The sequence below is a fragment of the Pseudopodoces humilis genome, chromosome 3, assembly GCF_049639895.1.
Source record: "Pseudopodoces humilis isolate 2021_Gansu_Grassland_sample_001 chromosome 3, ASM4963989v1, whole genome shotgun sequence".
In the NCBI taxonomy this organism is placed as follows: domain Eukaryota; kingdom Metazoa; phylum Chordata; class Aves; order Passeriformes; family Paridae; genus Pseudopodoces; species Pseudopodoces humilis.
Genome location: NC_142202.1, coordinates 25,021,441 through 25,042,098, shown reverse-complemented (window position 1 = coordinate 25,042,098; position 20,658 = coordinate 25,021,441). Strand labels below are relative to the sequence as shown.

At 35.4% G+C, this 20,658-nt stretch overlaps 1 protein-coding gene across 3 annotated transcripts; it reads right to left on the bottom strand.

Moving 5' to 3' along the window:
• Positions 1 to 30: 30 nt before the first annotated feature.
• DYNC2LI1 (dynein cytoplasmic 2 light intermediate chain 1) lies at positions 31 to 20,326 on the bottom strand. Of its 3 annotated transcripts, none has more exons than XM_005523382.3 (13): positions 20,196 to 20,326; positions 19,277 to 19,400; positions 18,860 to 18,894; positions 18,410 to 18,479; positions 18,239 to 18,327; positions 16,032 to 16,218; positions 13,569 to 13,637; positions 12,229 to 12,306; positions 10,726 to 10,802; positions 10,290 to 10,360; positions 9,752 to 9,849; positions 8,479 to 8,571; positions 35 to 2,076 (listed from the first exon to the last, which is right to left on the bottom strand). In XM_005523382.3, the coding sequence occupies exons 1-13, from the start codon at positions 20,207 to 20,209 to the stop codon at positions 2,011 to 2,013; spliced, it is 1,071 nt and encodes a 356-aa protein (XP_005523439.1). In that variant the 5' UTR covers positions 20,210 to 20,326; the 3' UTR covers positions 35 to 2,010. The 3 variants fall into 3 exon arrangements, with proteins under 3 accessions (XP_014108307.1, XP_005523439.1, XP_087909829.1); XM_088053703.1 differs by lacking the exon at positions 20,196 to 20,326 and adding an exon at positions 19,600 to 19,923 and having other exon boundaries at positions 38 to 2,076; XM_014252832.2 differs by lacking the exon at positions 12,229 to 12,306 and having other exon boundaries at positions 31 to 2,076.
• Between the last annotated feature and the right edge of the window lie 332 nt (positions 20,327 to 20,658).

Below are 20,658 nucleotides of genomic sequence, written 5' to 3'. Positions count from 1 at the left end.
AAAGGCTTATATTGTTGGAATTTAGATAAAATTTAAATGATTACACATATAAAAGCACATTCATCTTGTCATGTTTGGTTTCATCTTGAAAACCAGTGTTCTCTTAGGAGTGTGAATGAGTCTTGATTTTGGTATTCCCCACCCCTCTTCTCTGGCTGATTTCCAGATCAGCCATAATCAACAGTATTTCATGTCTTAAAGGGCTTTCTGATTTAATTTAGTCAGCTATTGCTGACAATTTTTTACAATGTAGCTATGGTGCTCTATTTTTTTTCCCCACTATTTTGTTTTTTAACCACTACTAATAAGCAGAGGGGTCCCACTGCTAGTAAATCTCATTTCTAGAACTGTATTTTTGGTCTTATGCCTTGTTTTGATATCATTTGAAGAATCTGTAGAAAGGAAACAACCAAATACGTGTAAAGACAGAATCTAGAAATCACTCCACTTTAATCTTATACACGCTATACAACTGATGAGTACAGGATCTTGAAGAAGTATCAGAAATCAAAGTTACCCAACTTGTTTTTGCCTTGTAAATGATGGTAAATCAGTAAAGACAGGTTATTTATATCAATTATTTCTTCTCACTGTCAAGTTTGAATCTTGTTTTGGAAGCAGTTTATGAATTACTAGGAAAAAAAAATGTTTGTTTAATAATGTTTTGGTTTTATTTAATAAAATGTCAATTTAACTAGGGAAAAAGTATAGAAGTTGTTTGTCAGAAGCAATGTCATTTTCATCTTGGAAATTACTCTCATGGGCCTTTCAAAACTGAAAACGTAACAGACACAGAATTTCTAAATTTTGTCTCTTATTTTCATGTTCTGTGAAGAAATTAGTTTTTGCAGCGATAGATTTCTCCAAGGAGGTAAGTATATTTGTATCTTAAAATTCTGTAATTATATAACTGGTTTTATATAATAGTTTTGAGATGAGGCAGTTCATAACAAAGGACTTTAAATCCAATCCTCAAGGTAACACAGGATTTCCACTTAAGTTATTTTTCTCATATCTTTATGTAAAATATTCTGAGATATGTTATCGGAAAAACATCTGGTGAACAAATATGTTAAAAATAACAAACAGCTCTAAATAGCTGGCAAGATACCAGATTAGTATGTCTCCCATTTTTATGAGCATGTAGGGTTGATCTGGTTTGCTATGTGACTATGCAGACATTCACTCTCTGACAAGTCTGAGCTCTCAGGAGACACCTCTGGCTTCAATCTGGATTATTTTGTGTATTCTCAGAACACTCACTGCATCTCACACTAGTGAGGTGTGCATGGACAAAAAACCATTCCTAGTTTAGGCTGAATGTGAATCAATAATATTCTCAGTATCTGTCAAATTAATTAGACTGACTTCCTATAATTTGAATATGTGACAGAAATATCCATCTTCTAAACTCTGTGTGACATTATACATTGCAAGAAATAAGTCCTATATTAAACTATGGTTCTGTGATAGAGAGAAAGCACACTTTTGAATTCATGTCAAAAATGGTTTTAACTCCACTTTATTCTGCCTGTTTTATTTATTTATTCAAATATATCAAACAATTATGCAACTATTTCTTAAGCTTTGATTTTGAACTACAAAAAGATGCCTAAAACACTATGCAATTTCATATTTTGGGTATGAAAACTTGTTTATACTTAAATATATGCTTAGGGTAGAAGTATTCAAAAGTAAATCAAATAATGTGTTATAAAATAAGTAGAACTGACTAATGCTAGTCTTCATATACAAACCCATCTGAGAGCAATCTAGAATTCTTTTCTCCCCAATTTTTAAACCTCTTTGCCAGTGCCAAGATAAACAAATTTGGTCTGAGTGAATAAACAGCTCCTTTTATGAAAAATAAAAACAGGGATGCTTAATAAATACTAACTTCATAGCTTGGTATTACATATTTTCAACTTCTTCAGATGAAATTTATAATGTAATGTAAAAATGATAAAAGTAATTTTGTAAGGGGTGTTATACTTAAGACAGAACAGTTCATCAGTCAGAGTCAAAATCCATTTCTTTCCAGGATTTAGAGGCATTTCTTTTGTATTGTTCAAGTTCCTAAAAAAGAAACATAAATACATATTAAGCTAATTTTCTCATTACTCAAAGTCTCCAGAAACTTCACATATTTATTTGCAAATGTAGGTATGTACAAACACTTTTCACTGTAGAAAAAATGTTCTATATTTTTATATTTAACAAAATTATCCTAAAAGTGCTATGAATTTTGACACATTTGCTGTCATGTAGGGAGCTACATTTTGCTGTATTTTGGATCAGTAGAGTGCTAGCAAGGTACACAAATTACCTCATCTCAGTCAACTGGGATCACTGAAGCCTATAATAGAATGTTCTAGCACCATTACAAACACTTTCCTCCGCCAAATTTTATGTAGAGGTGTGTACTATCAGGAGTAATTTCTAAAGATTTGTTTTCAGCAAAAAATAATAATTTAGGAAGCATTACGACGGCTTTTCATTTATTTCAGAGTAAGATTTCCAGCAAATTTACAGGAAGATGATGCTGCAATGAAGTACTCTTAGACCTAACCCTGTACTGCTTTCAGGATAAAAAACTCACCATATCTTACTTATATCAGGAAAGAGGCGGACATAAACAAGTGCTTAGGATAAATGTAGCAAAGACCTTCAAAAGTGGCTGTGTTTTACAATTCTTATCTTGATTTTAATGGAATGGACTTCAGAGAGTAAGAGAGGTTTTGCTGTAGGCATACAAGTATCAGCATGACAAAAATAACAAAATTCACACCTGGTGATTTTAACAGAAGTATTAACTATCAGTCCAGAGCGCAGAGGGAAGAAGAAGAAATTAAAGGGCAGAACAATAAAGCAATCATCATTTTAAGATTGTATGGAAATAATAGATGGAATTTTCTCTCAGGAAGTAACTTCAGCAGCTTTGTCAGAGGTGCAGAGTTTTCAGAAAACACCCCAGCTGTATGAGCAGAGAGAAGATTTTTAGTTAGTGCAATTGTTCTTGATACTTGTAGGAGTCTGGTGATAGGGTTAAGTAACTCCATGGGTGACTGACACAGAACATATTTTGTCTAGGCTAAAGCCAGAAAGTTGCATTATTAGCTACAACTCCAGTACTATTGAACTGTTCTATCTCTACGCTGGTCTTTATTCAGTATTTTCACTTCCTCATTATTAATATAAAGTAATTATGATCTTGGAACATAATGAACTGTTGGAAACTTGCCAACAGTTAGGAACAGAAAGAATACTGTGGTATTTTAAGGAGCACATAGAACCTGTGTTATGCTAAGTAATTTCATTAAAAAACTTTCTCAAAGGCTTCAGGAAGGGGTAAAATTACATAGCCAGGTAATGACAATACCGTCTAGCGGTCATGTCTACAGGTGTTGGCTAAATAATTACCCTTGCAGATTTATCATCTGACTAAACTCCTTCAAGAAAGAGGCAGATAATTTAGCAGAATTAATTTTGCTGTAAGTTTAGCTAGCCTAGAAGGCAATTCACTGTAAAGGCAATTCAAAACAATACACACATGCAAAATGTCAAATCGCAGCGTATATTAGAGCTGTATAGCTACTCCACTACATACAGAAGTACAGAACAAAATTAAAAGTATTTATTTCGGACATATATCTAGGTAAGGCTAACATTTAAACAATGAGAAATGAAAAAGAAAAAAAAGATTAAATGGGAGGATATTTAGAAAAAAATAATAATCTTTTAACAAATATCAGTGATTCAGGGGGAAAAATGTTGTCAGCAAAGTACACTTACCTAATTTCTATGCAAAATAGAAAGTAAAATACATCCCCATAAGTCATAAATGAAGTGCAAAGTTCTTTAAAACACTGCATAAGGATCACTTCAGAGACCCTCTTGGAAAAGGGCCCCTTTCTGCTCATTAGGTTCTACATTGCAAACATGAGCAGAATTGTAGAATAGACAGATGATACAGTCAGCTAAGAGATCATCTCTCCAAAGTGAAAGAAGATCCTACAAAAGAATATATCTCAAAGTACACCAAAATCTTCATGCTAGCATTATGCTATACTTGTTTTGTGGGTGCAAGTGTAGGGGGCAGAGATATACAAAGAAAAAATAATTGCAATTTAAATGTGCCTTCAATGCGCTCTGAGTGCTTTAAATGTAATTAGTGCTAGCAGCTTATCATGGATGTCTCAACATCGGCATAAAGTGGGCTTCATTTTTTTTTTTTTAAACCTTAATGCTTCTGTAGTTCTGTGTTTCTTGAAATTCTTCATCTGTCAAATGGGGAAGATCACACCTAATCTCATAAAGGGATTTGGAAGAAAGACTTAACTGATGTTTGTGAGGCACTCAGATAAGATAACATTACCACACACTCTCAGAGAAAAAAAATTAATACTTTTGTGTTCATTGAAGTGTCTGAATGGCAGGTTGAAAAATAAGGTACATAAAGAATAAGGATAATAAAAAGAAACACTGAGCAATTGAATTGAGACATCAGCAAAATGGTATATGATCATGTAATTAAAGACAATACTACAATGTCTACAAACAAGAAGGAAAAATTAAGATTGTAGGAAAAGCCTTAATTGTTGTATTTCCTCTGTTCTGAGTGACTGATATGGCTTCAACTTTCCTTTTCATGCAGTTTCTTACTGGAAGTGCCCTCAATCTGGAACATGGTGAAAGGATCCAAGTACTGAAACATTAATTAAAAGTCTTAAGCACACAAACTTTAGTAGAAAATTTAGTAACAGTGCTAATAATGTGCTCTAATAATGGTTTTTAATTTGGTTTTAAAATTAAATCTTTTTTTTATCCATTTGGATATGCCTTAATGTGAAAACAAGAACGCTTGTTCTTGGCAGCTGAGTAAATATCCTATATAACTTTTTCTTTTATGAAGATTAGCACATGTCCTCCTGTGGAGAAAATGAAAGGTGGTACTGCTCTGTAATGCAGGTTAAGGTAGGGGCCTGTTATATTTCTCTGCCCAGTAACACTGGTACTACCAACAGTTCATGGCACAGCATGAAATCTTCTGTGTTGTGGAATGAGACTGAAATGGTCTCCTGAAATTCAGCAGTATGTTCACATCAGCTAAGTATGCTGAAAAACTATGGCTCTTGGTCTGTTGGCCAACAGTCCCCGTGTCAGCTGCAGATCTGACACGGAAATGATACTTGGTTTTGAGTGCCATGGTTGACTAGGTTGCTGCAATCTAAAGGGAAATGCAACTATTCTTCCTTGTGAGATATAGTATCTTCTTGTGTTTATGACTTTTTAAAGTCTTAACAGTTACCCCTCTGTCTGTTAAGATCTGCTTCCATGACTTGTTAGCTGACACCAAATGGCACCAGGCATCTGCTTTTTTGGCTTTACTTCATGGCATGAGTCTTCAGCAAGAACTGGCACCAACCCCTGAAGTAATAGCGCTGTGTAATAGGAGTCAGTGTGAACTTTGGCTCTGCATGACTTCTGAATCAACTGAATAGGAGGTGCTCTGGTTCTTTGAGCTCAAGGTTGAGCTTTATCTGTTGCATCAATGAATGAAGCTGCAGTCAAATGTCCAGATCAAAAGGTCCAAGCACCTATTTTGGGTATTAGCAGTAAAGGCATAACAGGAAATAAAGAAAAACCTTCAAAAAGACACCTTAGAGTACTTGCATCTGTGGCAGAGAGCATTTCTAAAGGAAAGAGAAGAGACATTCCTATGTGCCAGACTCTTACAGCCACAAATATTTAGAAGGAGTTAAGGAACAAGACTTCCATGCTCTGCATAGGTGCTCACAGATGCAGATGTATATATGTACCTCTAATCAGAAATCATATTTTAAAATATTTCATTCTTATTCAAGTTATGTGTGTACCAAAAACCAAATTAAGGTGACCTGAAAGCATCAAAAGACAAAAAGCTAACAGGGAATGGATAGAGGATGACAAGATTTCCATGTGGTTTATGTATGAAGAACTAAACGAAACCTAGACATTTAAGGCCTAATAGCTATGCAGAATGACTATTTTTTTGAATCTTGAAAGCCCTGCAAAAAAACCCCGAAATTCCAGTAATTCCTGGAGAAAATCTGCTAGTTAAGAATTACATTAGAAATATGAATTTCAAAGGAGTCCCTGGTGCTGTATTGTCTCTCAGAGAGAGAGTAGCTTAACTACAGGGAATGGAAAGCAGTAAATAATTCCAACAGCACTATTTGATATAAATCTGTGCTATGTATGTCTGTGGGGCAAGAACTAGGAAAAGAATTCTGAAAAGACATAGTTGAGAAAGAGATGTGCTCCATCTTGAAGAAAGGCACAGTGAGGAAAAGACAGCCTAAGAGAGCTTTCCAGAGCAAAAATGTTTAGAAAGAAAGTAATACATCTCATAGTTAACTCTGAAAATATTAAAGAGGCAAAATAATCTGGTCTAAAAGAAAACAGTTATGTCAGAATGCTGATGACCTGAACTCTAAACTTCTACAGACAAACAGCATCTCAGATAAATGCTAACAGTATCTTGGAGTCAGCCAGGGACTGTCTTGAGTTTTTTAACTGTTTATTTTATACTCATGAATTAAAATTCAATCTTTTACTCTGCTAGAATGCAGGCAAATCCTTCAATCAAAATTACAAAGTTGGAAATGATTTATTTAAACTTTGTATTGCCACAGTTATCTCTATATTGCAGTATTATTGAACAGTCCTGACCAAGACTGACTCAGTCAGGTATTGCTGGTTCTTCTATCAGATGCAGTGATGACAGGCTGTTTTTTGCTTTCCTTGCTGGTTTTGTGCTTTTTTTTCTTTTAAAGCTTATCTTTGAGATAAAAAAGCAAATAGGCTATCACCTGGAGTCCAAAGTAACATTAATTAACCGAAAGTAACCGAGAAAAATGATAACACGAAAACATTCCCTGCCATCACATGATAATTTTAATTTTGCATTAGGTCCCATGATTTCATCAGCAACACGTTGCATATTGACCATCTTATTATACTGGTCCTCATACACAACAGATGCCATGGGACTCTATAAAGAATGTCAGACACATGATGAATTTAAAAAGTTGCTTTAAAAATATGATTTTTATGCTGCTTCCCATTGAACTGGAAAACAGAAGAACACTGCAACTAGGGAGTGCTTTTCTTTTAGATGTATATTTCTAGCTTGGTGCATTTCAAATTCCTGATATAAAACATTTTAATAATGTGCAAATAATCTTGTAAAAATTAAACTCTGTGATAAAAACTTAGGAAATAACTGCAGATAACGAAAGTAATTTTCTCTGTAATGATCAAATTACTTGTAGTAGTCCAACAAAAAGAAGCTATAAAAGTTTGCAATGCCCTTGAACAGATTAGGATTCTAAAAGTCTGTCTCTTTTGTTTAAAAACAGAAAATTAATAATTTCCTGTATGATTTAATCAATACATACCAGTATCTGCTTTTGCAATGTATTATTATGTAAAAATAACAAACCTAGTACACTATATAGTTATTTTGAGATATGGAGCTATTCTGAGTATGTATTATAAATTCCAAAAGCAGCGTGCTTACAAATTTTAGTGATTTCTAAGACTGCTCTTGATGTGACAGAAATTCAGAACTGATATCTACATTAACAAGATATTGCAGGTAATGTGCAAGTTCAAAGGCTGCAGGGGATTTCTGAAATTTCTTTATTCTTTGGATAAATCTTGCTTTGATTTTAACAGACCCATACCTATGATACTGATGAAAACTGTTATATACAGTACTGCTACTCAGCTGATGTTATATACTGATAGCTGTAAGGCAATCCTTTAACCTTCATCTTGTTTGCCACAGAATTTTTCCATAAAATTAATTCCCCACTAATTTAGAGAAAGACAGAAACTCTTCAAAATTAATAAGAAAAAATAGAAGACCCTTTTCCCACTAAAAGCCTTTTCTGGAATTCAGGGGTTAAGCCACATTATTATCACTGTGGAATAATTCCATTCACTCTGTTTAAGATAAAATGTCTGTAACCTGCAAATTCAAGGTAGAAATGTTATCATCTCAGTATTTTTCCAGTTTAAATAAGTTTTGAAGGAGAAAGAATAGTCCCCACCACAGACCTTGATACTGCTTCCTACACTTTGTGTTAGTCCACATTCAGATGAGAGTACAGGGTGAAGAAATGAGGAAATGATTGTCAAGAAAGCTTTGAAGTTTATTTTAGTGAGTTTATGCTAGAGAATAGTTTGAGGGAAAATTTGAATTATTAATTTCTAAAGAAATTCAGAGCCAAAACTTTGAGATCTAACAATGGTCTACTGGCTTAGTATCTTTACAGCAGGAAAAAAACCTCACTACTAACTACTAAACTGGAATCTAAGGCTGAAATTATTTAGGGGCAAAAAGGGGAGGTATGAGTATATGCTATTAGTTCAACAGTATTGGTGATTCTGGAATACCTGACAGTGAACAGCATTTGGAGAATTACCACACACCTGGTTTTTCTGAGCTCTCATGACATCAACTTCATACTCAGTGTACTGATTATCCTGTGCAGGGTCCTTGGTATCTTGTAAATCACAGAAACTCTAAAAGGAGAAAAGACAAAACCCCAAATGATGGAATTTTTATTATTTTAATAAGAAAAAGCCACACTACAGAAGTGAAAGTATTTGTTTTTAATAAAAATATATTAAAAGCTTGCATTTATGGAATAATTTTGTGCTACAGGACACAGAGTAGTTAAAAAAAAAAAAAAGCTGTTCTATTAGTAAAATGAAGAAAAAGTAACAGTGCAGCTAGATTCTAAAGGACATAAAATATTCTTATCTGGTGGCTGGTTATTATTCTTGAGTATCAAAATGAAAATACCGTTTCTGGTCCATGATGTTAGGGCACAGTTGAGGTTGTCCCTACTAAACCATTTAATACTCATGACCAGAATTCAGTTCTGGTTATCAGAAGCTGAGAAATAGCTGAGAAACTGGTTGCTACCTGTGCCAAATATCTGATTTTTCATTTCCTAGCCTTGAACGAAATAAAACTTAAATTCCAAAGAAGCAAAAACACTAATAGTAAGAAAAACTATCAAATGAGGAGGGTTTTTTTAAATATTGTCCTGCACATTTCTCCTTAATCATATCAAATGGAAGTAGCAAGAAGGCAATAATACCAGTGGTGGAATAAAATAAAGCAGAATTCTACTTCTTAAGTGAGGCAATGGAGAAAGAAGTTTACAATGCATAAAAATAGCTTCAAAGGTTAAAGCCTGCTGTGGAACCAAAACAGGAGACTGTGAATCTATTTGGCAAATGTTTAAATCTTTAATTAGACTGATAGACATATGAACAGCGATGGAGCTTGCAAGATAAGAAGTGTATTAATTTCTCCAGCTGTTTCAGGGGGAGTTCAGAGGGTACTTGAAGGGGTGAGTGCCGGGGCAAACATTTGCTTATTGTGTTTTTAAAGGCTATGAGGAAAACTAACATGAAAAATAACATTTCTGTGTAGCCTCTGAAAAGTTTAGTCTTTATCATGTTGGGGCATTTTATACTGAGAACAGCATCTTTCATAATTTCTAAATGTAGGAAGGCAACTGAAGATGTAGAAGAACTACTACATACAAGTCTTTATATTTAAAAAATGTATTAAAGGGAACTGCTAAGTGACACTGCAATTCCAGACAGTGGACTTGAAACAAAAAGGAGCAGGGATATTGCTGCTATTCTGTGAGAAAAGCAGCTGTGTGCATGGCATGTATATCCCTACCTTGGGAGGAAATGTTTTCTCAAATACTTTTTTCCATAGTTCCAGAGGCGTGTTGGCACGCATCTTTCCAAGATCACTGTCAGAGGCAGGTGGTGGTCCTGGGGATCACAGCACACGTAAGACAAGTTGTTGTCATAACAACATAAATCACAGAGTAATTTTGCATAATGATCCATCTAATTTAGTATTTTACTTTCTACACTGACAAGCTGCAAAAAGTTTGAAAAAAAATTGATCTCCTACCATGAAATGCGCTGAGAGGTTTTGTATATTTTGTTTTCTTTCAGGTCTAAGCTTATTGGTACTTTACTGTTTTACATAGTCCAGAGACTTTATTAAACTACCTAACAAACCTGCACAAATAATTCTCAGTAATATACTGATAAATTATATATAACCATAATTCTAAAATCTATAAGCTATTTCCTTTAATAATCTGTTAAAACTGATACTGATGTGCTCTAATTTATCTATTTGCTTAAAATGTTTTTCTTGTTTTCAAAATAATTAAGCAACAATGAACAAGAAATATTCTAACCTATCTGGCTCATGGAATCCAGGCCTGCTGGTATAAAGAGAGGTTTGCTGGGATCCACTGATACAGACTTGCTAAACAGAAAAAAGAAAATTTATCAAGTGAGCAATTAACAATCAACAAAAATCAATATTATTGTAGCCAAGACTAAAGTCTTACTGGAGTTTGCATATAAATACACGTAAATAAAATAGTACTCAATTCCATTCACGTTTTTCATTCATCAGTTTGAGTTATCACTCAACTCAGTGATAACTCAGGAGTTATCACTGTCCTTAGCAGAGATAGGCAGTTGAGTCACTGGAGTCCAAGTCCATGAACAAAAATCTTTCAGAGATAATATTTAAGGAAAAAAAAAAAAAGTTTTCATTATTAAAATATTTTTATTAAATAATTTTAGGCTCTGAGCAAGACATTTAATAGTTAACAATAATGTTACCTTTTATCATAGCCAAATGCCAAATGATTAATAAGAGCACGGGCTTTCAGCAGGAGAGCCTCAGATCTACTGGTAAACTAAATGAATCAGAAAACATAATATATATTATGAACTTCCATCACAGATACATTGCATTTTGCCATCTACAAAGAGGATAGAGCCTTGCTAATTAATACCTGACCCAAATAAATTTGGTATATGTTCACTGAATTGACTAGAATTAAATCTCACATTCCCTTTCAAAAACATAAATGTATTTTTACTGAATATATAGGTCAAGAAAGGTTAAAAAGTAGCATAAAACTGATTCAAAACTTTTGAAATATGTGCAAGACGCAATTTTTTTTCCTAAAACTAATGAGTTAAGATTTTAAATTACCTTAAAAAATAATCAGAATACCACAAACATTTAGAAATGTAATAAATAACAATATAATTGTAATAAAACCAGCTTAAAAATGGCAAAACAATACAGATTTATCAGAAAGCAGTTCTCAGAATATATTCTCAAACAACATGCTTCTTCCTGTCTAAGGGTTTTTGTATCCTAATAGATTCATGCCTTTGAAAAAGAAGTCAGATCCCTGCTGTGGGAAATTAAGTTTCTCCCTCTCATTTCAATGACAATGAGGATTTAGCAGACAAAGAGTTTTATATTCTAGTTGTAATTTTTAATTACAATAATGCTTAAATACTAAAAAAAACCCCAACCAAGGCCGTTGTACTCTCAGTTAACAAAAGACAAATTCATGTGTCAAAGTGAAATAGCTTTACATGGATGAAAAAGGACATGCTGGGATTATAAGTATTCAAAGTACACATAAGTTGTTTTGATAATCACTAAGCTAATATTAATATTATTTATTACATGAATAATGGTTGATACAATTAGACCCATCTTCTGATGCACAGTGAGCCTAAGGGGCAGTGTTTTTGGACTGTTTCAGGATGACCTGAAAAACTAGAATAAATACTTAATTGTCCTCATGTTGGCATCTTTCTACCCAATTCTGTAAGGAAGCTCCTTTCCTTCTTCAACACCCTAAGTGTAGTAATCTGGTATACATAAACTACTGTGAAAAGGAGCCCCTGAGTCACTTGATGTAAGTTCATGCTTCTACCAAAAGGGCCAGTTCTTTAATTCAATCTAAGGCAATCACTTTTTCCCATTTTCCCTTTTTGTACCAAAAAAAAAAATTGCCCAAGATACAGTAAACTTAATGCAGGAACTATGCTGGCTAACAGGTAACTATTTTCATTTTGTTTTTGCTGACACTGGGAATTGTGTAGTTTGTTTGTTCACAAGGCATGTCCATCCATTCATGCCCTGCCAGTAGAGTGACTTCTTCAACAGATGTAGCCCCATGAAGAAAGTTACTGTTAAACCAATGAAATCCCATTTTCTCTAGGAATTTTACTGTACTATTTTAAAAAAAAATATTGTTTTCTAACAGAGATATTGTTTATCTTCTCTATCCTTAAATAGAAAGTGAATATACACACCACTAATGATGCTCCATAATAATGTGAAACAAATCGAAGTGTCTTGCTTATTATTTTTCTCATTTCAGAGTCTAACTCCTGAAAAAGTTGATAGTGAAACACAGATATAAGAAACAAAACCAAAAGTACTACAGTTAGAACTTTTCTTTTTTTATATAAACTGCAATGCACTTAAGCTACCATATATAAGGCTTTCAGCTGTCAGCATAATTACATCTTAAGACAGAATCAGTAACAGCCTACTCTGAAAAGAAATGTCACAATTTCTCTTTGTTTCTTTTTTACAGATGGAGCCCAATTCAGGCAATATGTTAGTCCAGGAAAAGATTTAAATTGAGAATGTACATTTAATTTTCATTTTATTTGTCTGATATTGTTTGAATTTTTTTTCCAGTAGAAATGCAGCCTACCAGAAGAATAAGGATTTTTTTTCTTTTTGTGAAAATATTTAAGTAAATCTTTGGGTATACACTGTCTAAATTGTAATACCTGCAAAATTTGAAAGGTGCATCAAAATACCTTTTCATCAATGTATTTTTAATCTAAGATCATACAGATGGCTTTCCCTGGATAAAATGGATGAAAACTTGGTCTCAGTGACACCTGCAGAAGGCAACCATAGACCCCCAAAGAATTCATGTTGGCATTTTGTCCTTATTACATGAGAGTCATTTAAGGAGGTCATGGCTCAGCATAAAGCTTTGGTATGAGAGAAGGCAAGTCCCTTTATTAATGAAGAATTCAGTAACTCAGAGAGTCAGCCAGGTATCAAGTGCACTGAGTAACCATCCAGAGAAGCACAGGCTGCCAGTAAGACTGCTAAAAATCAAACATATGTTTGATACTATGACATTTCTTTCCTCCCCTCCATAAAAGGTGTAATTACTCACTTGTCTCTGGCGACTTAGGAAGCACTTTAAAAGAAGTTTACTTCTTTTTACAGACTGAAGCTGCCACAACTACCAAAAAAATCTGATCAGCTGACTTGAGATACAACCCTCTTTCACTGCCACAAGCTTACAGCTGCTGTCACAGGGAACACGTAGATTTCTCTCATTATAAAAGGAAATCATCCACATGGTGTTTTCTTGCTTCCCTTTTTGGTCTGCAGTGTCTCAACATTTTCTAAGTACATCTCAAAAAATCATAAGTTTGGGGGTGTTTTGTGAAGGAATGACAGTAGGCCTTCCTTAATGCTGTTGGATGGAAAGATTTTTTTTTTTTTGCGGTAGATCCACACTTAAGTTCAAAAGATTACTATTATATTCGTGAAATTTTAGTATACAGAATATTTACTGGGAATAATTCAATTATTCCAAATGTACTTAAGTATTACTTACATGAAAAATATCATATTTGCTTCCAATTATCACCAAGGGTATTGGAAAAGGGTCAACTAATGCATAGTCCTGTTAGAAAGATATAGGACAGTTAAGTTCTGTAAACAAACTGTAGAACATTGCAACTGTTAAAGCAACTGAAAAGGGTTAAAATTAATTCACAGAAGACAAGGTTTTCCAAACCTTAAAGTAGAGGAATCAACTTTATTGCACTATCCATATAATATTCTACCATTTTCCCATTTTCTTCCTAAATGGTGAGGAAATAATCCCTCTGAGCAGTCAGAAGACTTACTGGCATAAAAGGGCTTTTACACTCTATATTACATTATTAGATGGGAAAGGAAGAGAGGGAAAAACCTCAGGTATTCACAGAACACCTCCCAGGCTGGATTAGTAGAACTGAATTTTTGACATATTCACCTTCCTTGGATAAAATCTAGAAGAATACAGACAAAATCTCAAGAAAAATAATTCTTTGTTTCTGTCACACATTTGTCCTCCCCACATCATGTTTTCCAAACACTTAATATTTAATGTGAATTTTAAATTTTTGATATCAGCACAAAAAGGAAACATTGTCCAGCAGTTTTGAAAATGTGAATCAGTATCAATGGAGGAAAACAGGTCTGACAGTGCAGACTTAAGTGCTAAATAGCTAATGTGGGATAAAAATTTTAATAAGTGAATTACAAGACTTTTCAAGTGATCTGGAAGGGTTTGCTGTAGTCCATATGAAATGAAATAATCCCCTCGTGTTCAAGCAATTGTTTATTCAAGCTGCTTTGGCTGCAGCAGTGCAAGAAAGATGTGTTGTAGCAGAGGTTGGTCCAACTGCTCCCTCTAACCCCAGGGATTTCACAGACAGGTTAAATGACAGAACGTTGACAGAAACTGCACATACTGAAAATCATCTACTTGGAGAGGAGAAATAATGGCTTCACTCATACACTGTCAAAGCAAAAGCTTTGAACAAAACTATCACAACTTAAAAACTAGTATACAGAATATAAAACTAAGAAAATAGTTTTCATTTCATAACTAAGAGGAAAATTTGGGATAACATCAGAAACCTTGAAAGTAGCGTATTGAACCCTATTCATGTTTTGACTGGGGAATTTATTTTTGACTTTAGATGCATCCAGCCTTTTTAAACAAGGTCTGCAACTGACGTTTTTATCATCATAGAAATAACTCTTTAGCCAGGCTGGTGAAATTTAAGTATTTCATTGATTCCTGTTTATGATAAAAATATGTTTAGCCATTAAAAGGCTCATAAAGATCTCCATAAACTGTGATTTGACTATAAAAGACAGCATTTTCTTTTAATAAATTTATACAATTTTTCTTTGAACAATGATGAACATAAGAAGAGAACCAAGCAGAAATATAATATTTTATTTGCATTATTGATGTCTGATAATGGAAGGTAGCAGAAATTTTAGTTCAGAAGGTATAATTGTGTTTCCTACAGAGCAAGAATACCAAGTTTTCATAACAATTAATAGCATTATTATTTTTCTTTATTGCAATAAGCTTGCAATTTTCTGTAAACACTTATATGAAACTAGACACTGTGGTCATAATTTATTGCCAGGTGTAGATGTAGGTGTTATCTTTTTGTGAATTGCCTTCTCTAAAAGTAAAAACCAAAATAATCCCAATATCAAACCCCATATGCTACATCTATGGAGTGCTGCATATGTTGCTTTCTCATATATTTTGAGTTACTTTTAAATTTCTGAGCTCTGTAAGAACTTGTTGTATTGAAGCATTTTATAGAAGTTACAGTAACTAGATTTACATGCCAGGTCTTTGAATTGTTGAATACTTATTTATGCATTATATACACACAACATTTGCAGAGGTTTAATGCACAATGACTTTTCATTTCTATTGTGCATAATCTAGTTTAGCTTTTCCAGAGATTTAGTTAGCAATTATGTTTAAAGGACTGATGTTAACATTTCTGAAACTTTATAATTTAATTAGTTGTCAGATTATCAAAAGGCATTGAGTTTGTGATAGACATTTAAATAAATGCAAAGTATATAGTCATGTTGATGGCTGTTATAACTATATTCTTTGCTTAAATTTGTACCTTCAGCTAGTCTCTTGCTAGATGACTTTTGTACATTCTAGTTTTCATCTTCATTTTAAAAAGATGAGGGGGAAAAAAAGCAAACTGCTACTCTAAAACTATTTCTTTTGATTGGTGTAACATGCCATAACAATCACATTAGATATCTAACAAAAAGATATAAGAAACCTTCTTTCCTTGTTTCTGCTCTTATTGAATTTTTATTAAATTGCTATAATTTTCCAGTGAACAGGTTCATCTACATCAAATGGATTTTCAGTCATGCATAAAAATCTAAAAGAGTTGTTTATGATTTTCAAAAGCATTATCTTTAACTGTATAAAGGCCTGTGACATCTGGAGAAAATATTAGAAGTAACTTACAGGGTGATCCCTCTGCAGATCGTTCCACATTCTCTGTTTAATTTCAGCAGCTACTTCAGGGTTTGTCTTTTCTAGTTTGGTTAAAATTTTGTTCACGTGGCTCCTAGTGACCTGCAGAAGGCTCTCCATAGTAGTCCAGAGTTCATTAGGTTTGGATAGATCCAATACCAGAACTACAGCAAATGACCTATTAAACAGGCATTATATGGTCACATATATAGCGCGTAAGGCAGTCAGCATTTTCATACAAAACCACACTTGTAGTGCAAATGTGAAGATCTAACTGCCTAGACAGAATTAAATGTGACAGCAAAGCAAGATGGCCTTTAGGAATATTCTGCACTCTCAAGAAACCTTTCCCTTGTCTCTTGTTCAGAACTATTATTTTGGCAACTTTCAATCAAGCATTGTTTTTGGGGACTGTCTTCAAACAGTAAAATATGGAAATATCCTCAGCCCTGTATCTCCTTCCTGTATGACTGAGGATTTCTGGTGTTATGCATCCCTGCCATCTAATAAGTCTACAACCCCAGACCAAGCAATGTTAGCCAATGGCTATTCCCTGTATACCTGGGAAAGCTCCCTACTTTCATTATTCTTTTCTAGTATGAAAGGAAGAAAACCTGGTTAAGGACAATATTCTGTGTCATGGACTGTGACAATTTGTTGGAACCTTGAAAAAAATGAGAAAAGTCTTCTAAAAGATAAAAGAGTACTCTTGACATCCTTACCTACTACCAGACTTTTAAAGGTGGATTGTTGATGAGAAATGTTTTACATCTGAAGTCCTCTCTTTCTAAAACCCTGCCTCCCAAAACACCAGCTGTATTTAAGTGTATGTGTAAAGATCATTGCAAATGCAGTAATCTGAATGAATGCCATCATTCTATCCCATTCTAGCCTGACTTGAAAAAGGGGATTTCAGATCTGAGTGGCATTACAACAGCTACAAAGCAAACTAAGTGTTCAATTTAATTTTAAAATGCTGTGGGGGAAGAAAAATCTGGTGAAAAGTCTCTTGATGAAACTGAATATAGTTTATGGAACTTTTAAATAACCAAATTGGTTGACTACAATGATGAGAAAACCAACAAAATGCACTTATATTTGCTGAAATGGTAGAATTTTTATTGGCATGTTAAAATATTGCCTTGTGAAATTAAGTGAATTATTCTCATAGAACATTGCTATCCCAGCAAATAATCTTAAGATTCTCCACATCAAAAAATCCCTTATCAGTAAAAAAGGAAGAACATCCTGATGGAGATAGAGCTCAATTAATTTAATTTAGTCTGGGGCTGAAAAATTATACTTAATTTTTTCTCTCCTAAGCTGTTTTAGAGACAAAGAGCTTCACATACCATAAGTGTTTTTATTCCCTCTGTCTTAGTCTCTCAGCAAATAATGGCATTATCTCAGTAGTCAAAACAGGAGCAAATGTACCCAATAAACACAATATCTCTCCTTTTTCTTCCCTTCAGAAGTTAAAGCTCAATACCAATGAAATAAAGCAATGCATCATAATATAAAACTTATCTTTTGATCCTCTTCTCCCCCTTCAACTCCCATCTTCCCTAACCAAAATAACCATGAGAAGTACCCCCTACCACCTTTGTCATTTCTTCATGCAACTTTTCATGCATTTCTTCTCCATATACTATCCATTACTTTAATGGATAATTAAGAATGGATACATTCTCTTAATTTGATCAAAATTTTGGTTTCCTTTTGTTTTCAAATAATCTCTCTGCCAGGAAATTACTTTTTCATTAAGAGGAAATTTTGTCACAATTTTTGACCTTGTTTTTCACCGTAAAAATATCTGTTACAGAAAGAGCATCTATGTGTGCACCAGAAGTAGGAAGCAAGATTTTATTTTTCGTATGTCCCAAGTCTGGTTTTCTGCTCTTCACTGAGCATAAAGATATTATGTGTTCTCTCTTTCTGTATTTGTGTTCCATCTACTTAAGGCCAACCTACTTCCTCTACGTTTTGTTCAGATTACTTAGAACTTGTTTATTTAGGAGAGAAGCATGAAAAGGAAGACTAAAGCAAAGCATCATGGTATTACAGTGATTCTTGGCAAAACCCTGTAAATGTTCCATCTTAGACTTTGAAAGAGGTTTCCACAAAACAAGAGGTCTAGAGATTACTAATGTTTGAAGGAAAGCTCAAATTAACTCTGGAATTGTAATATTTACACTTACCTTATGTTGTGGCTAGTGATTGGTATTCGAATGAGTTCCACTAATGAGGTTCCACCACCTAGTTCCCAAAAATGAGCTACATCTTTAGGCTGCAAAAGAGTTTCTTTATGTTATTTTTAAGTGTGTGTGTATATATATATAAAGATAAGGTAAATTATACTTTATACTCACTGTATTGTGTCTCCTTGCCCGTCTTCCAAAAGTATATTCCAAGGCTAATGTTGGCTTTGGAGACTCTTCCCTAAAGGAAAAGTAACTGAATTTTGTCAAGATCCTCTAAAGAAAGGAAGTTAATTCTACAGTTACTAGATTGTATTTATTAGTCAGTTCAGAATTTGGCTTAGAGAGACCAGTACAGAGAAGACACTTTTAGACAGGAGGTGTCAGCTACTGAAGACAGGAGAAGCAGCAGCACCAGCCCAAAGGAATGACTCATTTCAGCTAACACTGGAGAAGGACTGAAAGGGTCACCTGAAAGGTTATAATGAAGGGAAATGAGTTCATTCCTAAGTGATCAACCAGTCACAGAACACATCTGCATGCATGTATTATGAATTATCACACAATATGACTGTTTTTTTATCTATAGCTGAAAACTGCTTTAAAATATTTAACACATACCTCTCAAGGCATCTCAATATGATAGTGGTCTTTCCCTGGAAATTAAAAACAAAGAGGAAGTCTGTCTTTAAGGCATAAAGTTGTATCACTAAATCAAATTCGTTTAACATTCCAATAATAAAGTACCAGAAAACTGCAAATGCATGTAACTATTTGCAGCCTTATAGTGGAAACTTAAGTCCAATTTTCAGTCAGAATCAAGTTACGCTACCATTATTATAAGTATAAACTAATAGACATGACAAATATAGCAATAGGAACTGTACTTAAAACAGGTATTAGCGATCAACTAGACCTCTGTAAAATGAGACCATGAGATATTATGTCTTAAAAATTAAGTGAACCTGAAAATGAATCGGAAAATACGAAACACAAATTATGTTTGAAAAGATTAGAATTGTATGATATTTAGATTACCCCGTTTTTGTTTCCCATAAATAGTATTGATTTTTCCCAAACTTCCCCTGGCTTGACATCATCATCATTATCAGGATTTTCTCTCTTCTCCACTTCAGCTATAGCAAGATCCCATAAAGTATCACTAGTTGGAAGAAAACACAGTAAGAAGAGAATAATTAGAGAAAACACACACCTTAGGCCGTAATTCCTGAAAACATTTAAATGAAGGTTATTGTGGTGTAGATTACTATTATTTCACATCACCCGCTCTCTGTCGAAGTCCTTCAAACCAGCTCAAGTGACATTCCTCAATAACCCCAACAGCCAATTGTGGCACATACCGAGCACGTACCAGCCGTGCAGCAGGAGGCTTTGCTTGGAGTACATTTAATCACAGAATCACACAATCAATTAAGTTTGAAAAGACTTCTGAGATCATGTAGTCCAACCTGCGACCGAACACCACCAGACCGAGTGCCACGTCCAAGCTTTTCTTAAAACACCTCCAGGGACGTTCACTCCACCTCTTCCCCGGGCAGCCCACTGCGGTACTAAGACACCTTTAAATGGTTGTGTGGCGTGTCAGGAGCCTGCGGAAGGCTGGCAGCCTCTGGAGCCGGCAGCTCCCGGCCGCCGGCAGCGAGCACGGCTCGGGGAGCTCAGGAGAGCTCCGGAACTGCGCTCGGTGTGCCGGGAAGCTGTTGCTCGGGCAGCGAGAGCTGCACACCCAGTTCACATGGGGTCCCTTACAGAAGTAACCGGACAAGGACCCTCGGCCCCGCACGCTTTAGGGGTAGAGGCCGGAACGACCCGTTTTAAGCCCTCCTTCCTTCCCTCCCTCCTTCCCACTCCAGGATGTCCTCCCCGGCCGCCGGCCCCTTCCCCCAGGGCAGTGGGAGCGATCCCCTGTCTCCAGCCCGGGCAGGGCTCCCGGTACCTGGCCTTGGGCATCGCTGCGCGGGGCGCGGGCCCGGCTGCCCGTGGCCATGGGAACGGCGCGGGGCACGCCGGGAGCTGTAGTTCCGCGGGGGGAGGGACGGGCGGCCCCGGCCCCGCGCTCGGCTCAGCCCGGCCCGCGGCCGCCCACAGAGGGAGGAGCCGTGTGGCGGTTCCACCGAGGGACCGCCCGGTCCCCTTTTCGAGGGAGCCGCGGCTGCCTCTGTTTTCAGGGTTCCCATGCGTAGGTGTCGGTGCGAGTGTGAGGGCCCTCGGGGGATCTCGACTGTAATCCCTCTTGTGGGGGGACAAAAAATACTCCAGCTGTGGAGGAAGCCAGGGATAAGTAAACGACATCACCAGGAGTCTTATTTGACCTCGGCCTTAAGCACTGGCTCCTGATAAGCTCGTGGTCCCTCAGTGAGCTTTGTTTACCAGCGGAGGGAGTGAAAGGAGGCCTGAGT